The 10,318-nt window shown below is 36.1% G+C and overlaps 1 protein-coding gene across 3 annotated transcripts in view; it reads right to left on the reverse strand.

Annotated features, from left to right (window-relative positions):
* LOC111864030 (transmembrane protein 19) overlaps window positions 1-3,214 on the reverse strand; it is a 15,198-nt gene extending 11,984 nt beyond the window's left edge. Inside the window, exons 1-3 of one of the 3 annotated variants that reach the window (XM_023850972.2) lie at window positions 3,051-3,214; window positions 1,536-1,746; window positions 396-506 (exon numbers count right to left, since the gene is read on the reverse strand). In XM_023850972.2, the coding sequence (XP_023706740.1) occupies window positions 396-506; window positions 1,536-1,701 (277 nt within the window). In that variant the 5' untranslated portion in view covers window positions 1,702-1,746; window positions 3,051-3,214. Of the gene's footprint in view, window positions 1-395; window positions 507-1,535; window positions 1,747-2,391; window positions 2,640-3,050 lie in introns of those variants that run through there. The other 2 variants (XM_023850974.2, XM_023850973.2) reach the window with 2 other exon arrangements.
* Window positions 3,215-10,318: the final 7,104 nt, after the last annotated feature.

Below are 10,318 nucleotides of genomic sequence, written 5' to 3' on the forward strand. Positions count from 1 at the left end.
AAGATCGCATTAAGTGGAGAAACTGTTTTGGAAGAGGCTGTGGACCTGTCATCTGACAGATTACTGATGAATGAATGAATATATTATATATATAATATATATAAGATATAATAATAATAATAAAAAGTGACCTACAAATTGTTACACTCGACGGACTCTCTATTAACTTTGTGATTGATAGTGTAACGGACCAAAATGAAACAATTCAAAATAAGCTGGAATGTTTCAATAAATTTTAGTACAACTCCCCTCTATCAAATTCAATGAAAATCTGTTAAGTGGTTCTCAAGTTTTTACATACAGACACACTGACACACATCATGATGTCAATAGGCACATTCTGAAGTTTTCTGTTGTGTACATCCAAAGAAATGGCCAAAGTATGGAATACTTACCAAGGACAGCACCAGAGATAACTAAACTCTTCTTGCGAATGCCCCATGCTGCAACTGCAAATGGTGTCACTATCGAAACAAGCCATCTTGTTGGAGGGATTACAATGCCATCTGTAATTGTACACACATTTCTCTAAGCCAAGTCTTAACCTGAGGTTTGATTCATACAAGAATCATAAAATGTAATGACAAATTTTACCAGCCATGAATCAAATATTTGCATTTTTGGCATATTTTAAAATATGTCTGAAGAGTCTCAGGAAATATATGAAAAGTTGTCAGAATTCCATGACTGCTATGTATCCCCCATATGCAAGTCAAACACATCACCACTAACATTATGTTTCAATGTGTTGATATGCAGAACAAAATTTTAATTTTCTTATTGCGGATTCAGAATCTCCACTGTAATAGTGAAACTATATTTTGAGCTCGATTACATCCATCAACACAGGCCTTCAAATGCAACTTTGTTAATCTTGGCAGCATCGATACTGAACAGCAGCTTTCAAGCTTAAGCTGGTCTCTTCAAATGCAAGAGATTTTGTTTGTGACTGTACCCAACTCGCCTGGTGCACTTTCTCAATCAGAAGTCCCTGGACCATGCTGTCTCTCCACAACTTAAACTGGTACAAAATAATGACACTAACATTACCTCTACCACCACCCCTGCCCCTCCTGTCACCACCACTTCCACCACCCAACTGAGCTGGTGCACTTTCTCAGTCAGATGTCTGTGGACCACACTGCCTCTCCACAACATAATCTGGTACAAAATAATGGCACTACCGCCACCGCAACAACAATCACCACTATTAATTTTTACTCTCTCTCTGTCTCTCCTTAATGGTGCAACTGGTAGAATGCTGAGGAAGGGAAAGACAGAGAGGGACAGTTTAGTATCAGTCACTGCAGCATTCTGAATATACAATACACTGGAAGACAGATTTGTCTAAAAGGTGACATTATTTAACATCCAGATCATAACATCTACTGTCATAAACCTGACAAACCGTCTACAACACGTTAGTTGATCTTTGACATTATAACTTATTTTCAATATGGAAATGTCAAGCATACAATACTGCATACATGCCAAAGAGCAATACTAAAAAGAAATTAATGAAATCACATTCATACCTTCATGGTGAACTGCATTTGCACCACCTGTGAAAAAGGAAAATGCAAGATTCCCAATCCACATGATCATGGACAAAGGAAGGGAAAGAGCACATATTAACACTAGCAACAATTCAGCTGCCTTTGGAGCTTTCTTCACAGTCTTCTGTACAGCTGCATTTGCCATTCTGCATATCCAAGACTGGCTTGAAGACTCAAAACAAAGTTATTCCTGAAAATGAAAGTCAACATACAAAAACAGGCACCAAATATAACAATGGATCTGATTACATTAATCCATCACCTGTACACAACATTGAAGTGATGTTATTTGATTGCATAACTATTTATTAACAACAAAGTCACAACTATACACTGGACACTGACATTCATAACATAACATATTTAAATTTCCTATCCTCACTCTGCCCCCCANNNACCCCCCCCCCCAAAAAAAACTTCATTCCAGGTACTTTCTTGCGAAACCACCAATTCTGCAGCTACTCAAGAATTTCCCAACACTTTAGGGAACCTGAAGGCTCATTACCGTGTTCACAAGAGCCCTCCACTGGTCCCTATCCTGAGCCAGATTAATCCAATCCATACCATCCTATCCTTTCTCGCTAAGATCCATTTTAATATAGTCCATCCACCTAAGCCTTGGTCTTCCCAGTGGTCTCTTCACTTCTGGCTTTCCCACCAATATCCTATATACATTCCTCATATCCCCCATTCGTGCTACATGCCCTGCCCACCTCATCCTCCTTGACTTGATCATTCTAATTACACTTGGAGAAGCGTACAAGTTAACTTTAATAACGATGGAAATGAAAAATATTCATAACGCTTTCCTTGTTTCCTCTACAGTTTAACATACCATGCTGCTGGTGTCTGGTTTAATCTTAATTTTGTGGCACTGAAATATTACGGACCTGCTATGGTAAGTGGATTTTCCAACTGTTTTCGAACTACAAAATATTAGTAAGGGAATTATGCCTAATTTGCAACTGCACGGCAATATCGTCACACGAACCGGTTGGGCCAACACATAATATCGTACGAAGTTATGAAATGTACGGGTTCAAGGAGAGACAAGACTGATAAACGGTTATGACACACCAGCACTTCTGGAGGCTCAAGATAGGGGAAAATGAAATCCAACAATCGATACATGTTGCTTCAGTCACAGTTTCTCCGGTTTGTGTTGTCGGTGATAAAAGTCCAGTCGCAGAAATTACTTTCGAATAAGGAACTGAGAAACCACGTTTCCACTAGTATATTCCTAACAGTTCACTACTTCTGTAGCAAAATTGCCTCAAGAACTTCGGAATCGGGAGCCTCGCAGGGCCTTAAAAGGAAAATTTTACTTATACAGTGCGCGCTACAAATTATTCATCGCAATAATATTGCACGATTTTGAAGAAGGTTGATGGTACGCCAGCTATTTAAACATATATGCAATTTCCGTGGTAAGTAAAAAATTACGCAACAAAGCCACATCTCCTTAAAAATTACCTTATATGAAGAGCTACTTACACTTTTCATTTGTGTAATTTTGTTCGCCCTCGCAATTTTCACATGTCAACAAACGAAGATCACTATCACAGATTAGTATGCACCCAGATGACTAGCAAATGTGCCAAACGGATAAATTCCAACCATGTTCCGAGAAATTCGGTTATCACCGGTGAAAATACAATTACTCTGCATTGCTGCCATCCATGGGGAAATAAATACACCAAACAGCCCACTTCACAGGACTAGACGTCGCTGCTAGCGCAAGTATTATGTCAAATGGTGCTAAGTTTTCATACGAAGGTTGCTGCGGCCATGAAGGCGTATGGGCGGTGAATATAAAGATTCACGTCTTCTTGACATTCTTGACCTCGGCGCTGGCCGGAGGTGAGTGGTCATCTTCACGCCCAAGGCGCTTTACCCCCCCGGTACCCATTGGATAGGAGGTTGGGTGGACGACGTGGAGAAGAGAAAATTCCTGATCCTACCGGGACTCGAATTCCGACCTATCGGTCGTACAGTCCGTAGCCAGTTGCTATTGCTACAGCTGGGTGCCCATTGGAGCCCAGTCGTAAAAGCGACAAGCACTGTCCGCCCCGGAAAGGCATAGACGGACAACACGCCAGGAACGCCCTTTTGAAAACAACAGCAGTCAACATCCATGTACTGATCAGGCGCTTTGCTAGCTGTTTTGTTTGTGAGCACTCTTCCATCAGACATATTGGTACATCATCTTTAGACTGATGGACAGAGCTGACGGTATTCTTCTCGCATAGAGCTGCTGCGGTAGGCGCTAATTTGCGACCCGATTTTCTGCTGTAGTGTAAGTTACACTATTATACATGTCTGGAAGTGACGACGCTCTGCTTCCAAGCATGGCTCACATCGTGAAAACACGTTTCTAGACACACATCGAAGTTGCTATACAGTAATAGACAGAATGTCATGCCTAATATTTTCTTAAATTTCTTCCAAGGAGTACAGATTTTTCACATGCACTTTTCCTTTCAGCATGCCTCACAAATATGTCACAAGGATTTAAATCTGATAATTTCAGAGGCCACATTCCTCAACTTTTGACTCGCTGGTTGAAGACTTCATCTAATGCAGCCACAGATTTTTTTTTTGCATTATGTGCCGTGACATCTTGCATAAATTACCCGTATGATATTTCATCAATCAGTTGATTGAAGAAGGGAGACAGAATCAATCTCATATAACGTTTGGAATTTATCGTTTTGTGAAAGGTATTGTCAGTCATAGGACACACCATTAACTCTCTGTAGAGACAAGAACAAATGCTAGGTGACCAGTTATGTGATGCAACCTTGCATGCATTAGCTCTCCCATGGTCCTACAGCAGTTGCCTAAAATAAATGGATACTGTCCAGATAGCCCTTGTACTTATGGTACACTGGTTATGTACTATTGGCAATGACATTTCACATGTCTTGCATATTTGGAGTTTGACAGACAAATGTTAAAGACAGAGTTAACATTCTGGATACTGAAGGGTGTGGGGCTCTCAATATGGTCATAAAAAATTCAACTCTGGTAGACAGAAATCACTCTTGTTTATTCTCCAATTTCCAATCTGATCAGTGTAATCAAGATTTATCTGGGACAATAACCATGGTAGTGTGTGTTAACAGTTATTAACATAACATGTGAAATACAAGAATTTTTTATGAATTGTTGATATAATATTGTACATAACACATTGTGATAACACTACATAGTCTTCAAAAATAAAACAGTAATAAATGCTAAACTAACACAGGGCTATTGTAATCATGAGCACAGGGTAAATAAACATATTCATAACAATAAAATAATTATGAGATGTGTTTAAGATTCTTCTTACATATTATCAAATATAATCCTTCCATAATTCTGCATTCTGAAATCACTTCATGTGCATGCATGCGTTTGTGTGTATATATAGACCAACATAAACAGAAGACACTGAAAATAACATGAAGATAATAATATTTACAACACATTTTCCTCTTACAATATACTGTATGTTAAATTGTACCATACGGGCATATAGACAAGAATATGTAATTTTATAATATAAAATATCTTTCATTCCAAATTCATCCACACATTAACATTCATACACAAGATACAGGTTGACGAAGATCACTATGCTCCTACCCAATGAAACTGGATAACCACATAAAATAGAATTAGACTCATTTAACAAAATATCATTCACTTTCAGGGAACTATTTAATCTAATCTCTTTGCCTGAATGAAGCAGATAAGAAATTGGAAGATGATAAAGATGATGGAATCAAAACAATTATGACAAAATTATGATCGAATATTTACTCATGTTCCCATCACAATTATAAAAACTACTTAAACAATTGTTCATGCCACGTAAATTTATAGATTTGTTAACAGTTTAGGTATATGTATCCTGGTATCTAAATCTAAAAACCAAATTTAATTATATTTCATGTGTAGATGGTCTCATAGCACTGAAGGATCAAATATGGCTATCAACCATCAGCAGAAGAAAATGCAGACCCACTCAGCACGGTAACAAGTGGAATCAGTACAGTGAGATTAGTATAAATGTAGAATGATGAAGTACCAACATTGATATCAATGTTGTGATTTAAGGTTATGGTTATGAGGGCCAGAAAATTCCAAATACAATATTAAAATCATAAAATCAGACACCATGAAGTTCTGAAAGAGTGCAAACCATTTAAATATTGTTTCTTGCCTTCTGTTACACATATAGCAAGTGTAAAAGTACTGTATTTCTCAAAATAACAAATTAAAGAGTGACATCATCTTAGAGAAGAAATTAAATTAAAAATACCTTACTGTAATTTATAAACTATAACTGCAAAGTTAACTTACATTTGTAAAAAATCATGCAGGAATTTATTGTCTTTTCTGTTCCTGCCAACAACAGGAACATCATGTTTTGTATTTCTACAGGTATGATTGAAGGCAAAAATAAAATCTTCAGGATTTTGCTGTGTTACAAGATTCAATGAACTGAAGGAGACGGCATCAGGCCTTTTGGAAACCAACTGACAATGTACAAAATGAGTAAAAAAATATAAAACTGAAATACAATATAAAAGGAAACGGGGGGGTCCATTATTGTTACTACTTTTGGCCAACTATTTGTGGTACAACAAATCTGATGAAGAAATTTAATATTTAAATACATAATCAGATTTTTCTCAGTTTATAGTGTTTGTACATGGGCCAAAATATTTTTGGTACAATTAATGGAAAATACTGGTGAAAATCTATATGAGGTTTAGTGAGCGTAAATGATGTGTAGAGAAGAGGCTGAACAAGGCTCATGCTTAGAAGCATGTATCTGAACAAAGCATTTTCAGCTAATCATTACAATACCTGCAGTTCATTAAAATACAAATTCGTTTGCACTTGTGTACTGACAGAAGATAAAAAACAAGCAGACATGCAATACAACCACTCACTGCTGATTTTGAGATTATTTTCAATGTAAATTCCACCATATATATTCCTGCTTGTTTATCTTAGTCACCTATAAACACACAACACTTCTTATGGTGTGACATTTCCATTACTAGCGGGTACAGTCATACCAAAACCTGTGACTTCCCAACTTATGATCTGAGTAAATTAACACCCATTAGCGTTATACTCTAAAATTTCAGACACGTGATTCAAAGCTCATATTCTGGAGGCTTTGGTTGAAATTTTCCAGCATACTGATGCTGTGACAAACATCTTATAGACAAATGACCCTAATATGAAAAAGGTAACATTCATTACAAGGCATACAAATCGCCTTGCTGGTTTTAAGGAGATCCATGGGGACAAGAAAAGAGCAGCAGTCCATTACACCTTGGACAGCTTCATCAAAATGCCAACAAGCCCAGCACTTACTCTTCCAGCAACCACTGCCAAGTTCAACTCCTCCTAAAATCTTCCATAACCAAAGATCTTCTATCTGACTTTGCTGAGGTGCTGGAGGTATTGGATTATGATAGAATGGTAATTTGTTTGTAAGTCTCTGGTAGCTCAGATATTAACTCTAAATGATCCAAGTCAGAACATTTATTCACTTATTTTTTTATTTTTAAATACGTTTAGTATATTATTTCATGTCCATTTACTGATTTTATAATAAAAACAACACAGTTAAAGCATGACCCCATACATCCAATATTATGGGTTTTACTTATGATTTGTTTTTAACTTCTAACCACTTCAGGAACGCATTAAATCATAAGTCCGTGATACTACTGTACATTAATTTATGGCTTATGTAATGATGCTCTCAGTAGCTCAGATTATATAGTGTTAAATGGTGGGAACATCAGTGAATAATGAATTGAAACAGATTTGAAAGGAGGCGGTTGTGGTCTAATTTGAGGTACTATCCCAGAATGTACCTAGAGGAGCTCAGGAAAAACCATGAAAAAGTTGTCAAAATGGTCTGTGTCCTGTCCTAGATTTGAACTGGGCACCTCAGAAATGCAAGTCAGAAGCATTTGCTCGGACAGATAAGTAGATGATTGCTGGAAGCGGCACCTCTATTCTTTTTAATTACTTTTGATCACATTTTTAAGCTAAAAATAATTTTGAACTAAACTGTTGTACAGCATTTGTATGTTCTTCAGTAATGGAACTTAGTAGCTGTATTACATTTCTTCCACATCTATTCACATAACATTTACTAAATATTTTTAAAAATTCTATTTATCTCAGAGAGACAATGAAGAAATTAGTCTAAAATACAGACAAGTGTTACATAAGCTCAAATTTAAGTTCTGCCTCATTCATTCATAAAATTCCATATCTGAGCACTAGCAGAAAACAAATATAAATGTGTGACATGATATATGTACAACACAAATATACTCACACAATGGTACTAGAGGGTACAATCACAATGAAGGTGTGAATATGTTATGAGTAAATATTATTCTATACAACAATCAATAAGAGATATATTATAATCTCTAAAAGGACCGGCCGGCCAGTCCACATTCAGTTGCTAGCAGCTATACAGTACCATGGGCACATTACTCTACCCTCTCTCCTCTCCGCTTACCTGCAGCTTGGGATGAGGATCAGTTTTATGAATAATGTACCAAGAAAGAATTTACCAGTACAACACTGGCTGAGACATTAAATGTATGCAACATATAAAGCACTTATTCACATATATTTTATAATTCTCTATTAAGAATGTCAAGATAATCACAATTTTATATATAATTTTTCAATTCTCTTGAAAAGATGAAGTGCAATTAAACCTGCATACATCCACAGTCAAAAAAAGAACCATCCTAAGAAAGGAATTTGATTTTATCAGAGACAATACAAAAATAGTTACTTTCACAAGTAATACAACTCACATAAGTCTACATGAGGTCATATTGTGTCTTGTGGAAGCAGAGCAGTGGATACAATATCTAAAGTTGAACATGTGTTTCATACCACTTCCAGAAACACACAGAGGTCTGAAAAGTCTAACAATATGAAGAGAGAGAGCAAATGCATGTAGGAGTCGTGTAGGATCATTTTACAAGGTCTGTCATAACTTGATGATGCTGAACACTGATTTCTACACAGAAGATCAGAAAATATTACGTACTTAATTTGAATCATTTAGTTTTTTTTTCAAGAGGTACTACCTTCCTATGCCATGAAAGAGTTAATTCAACAGGATGGAAGACAATTTAACATGGATACATTAATTAGTTCCATAGAACTCTATGTCTAAAAGGAAGGAACTTTCATGGTTATAATTTCTGTTTTCATTTGAGAAATAAAGTAACTGAAGTTCTCACTATGAACAAAATAAAAACCAATTAACACTTATAAGCCCATTTCTTAATTCACTATTAACGTTCCACCTTAAGAATAGGAAAAGTACCAATACAGTGACACCAGGAACCGGAACAGTTTCTCAACAGGAATGAACAATTTTCTATTTTAAATGCACCGAGCCTATGGCCCCCCTCCCCATCAAATTATGCAAAATTAAAATCTGCTTTAGCCGCATGTGTAGCATAACTTAGTAAACTGACTTTTTACCTGCCTGACATATGCTACGGTTCTGAAACTCAGAAGGAACAGATTTTGATTTTACGGTGTGTATAATCCATGGCAAAAGACATAAGAATTTCCAAAACAAAGTTCAAAATACTATCAAATCTGAATGGTTGCCTCATTAAATGTTGGAAAAATTGGTATTGCTTCTAGAGAAAAACAGTTACATTTGATTATACTACCAGCTTACATACATTATGTCACCATTATCAAACTATGCCATCCCTTGTCTAATGGTCCTCAAAGTCCTTATTCTTTGTGGAAGAAATATAATTATTTCTGCCATGATATAAACAGAGTAATTTATCTGCATTTAACATTTACCCTGTGGATTTACTCTGTACTGCAAAATAAACCATTACATTATATTAATGACACTGCTTCAAGGATGTTCAAAAACTGTATAAGTATAGCAATGATAATAATGATAATGACAATGACAACAGCAGCAGCCAAAATAATTATCATAGATTATTATAGATATATATCATCTTCATCTGCATGTGTCCACATATGAGGGAAGTTTCTTCTATAATTCCTAGAATATCACTAAGCTCCATTCTGGGCCTCTTATTTATTTTTATTAAAAAATGGCAAAATTTATCACCATAATTCCTTATTATTTGCTGATGATCTCAAAAGTAAAGCCTTGAAAGAAGAAGAATGTTTAGAAATTATATCTAAGCAATAAAAGTGGTGTTTTCAAAATTACATGAGTCTTAACATTCTGAAAGTTGTTATATCTTTGGATTTAAAATTAATGGTATTCATTCTAACAATCACACTGGTGATGTTTTAATTTTGCATAGCAGTTGGGTAGGGGATTTCGGTGTTATGATTGCCAGTAATCTGTATTTTCTTCGAAATGTTAATTATGTATTTTCTCATGTACCAAGCTTCTAAAGCCCACTCACTTCAAAATATGTAACTCTTCTTCCTGACATAGTCTGATAGTTCTGTACGTTGTTTTAATACCGTCAAAGCTTGCCCTGACTGTCTGAAATAGCCTTATACTGGTTGACTCCAATAAGTTTCAGAAAATACAAACAAAATTTGCAAATTTATGTTACAGTCAATTTTTCCTCAAGTGTATGACCTGATGGATGGCTTGCACTGATCTGGGTCAGGATAGGGACTAGTGGAGGGCTCTTGTGAACACGGTAATGAACCTTCGGGTTCCATAAAATGCTGCAAAATTCTTGAGT

The sequence above is a fragment of the Cryptotermes secundus genome, unplaced genomic scaffold, assembly GCF_002891405.2.
Source record: "Cryptotermes secundus unplaced genomic scaffold, Csec_1.0 scaffold303, whole genome shotgun sequence".
In the NCBI taxonomy this organism is placed as follows: Eukaryota; Metazoa; Arthropoda; class Insecta; order Blattodea; family Kalotermitidae; genus Cryptotermes; species Cryptotermes secundus.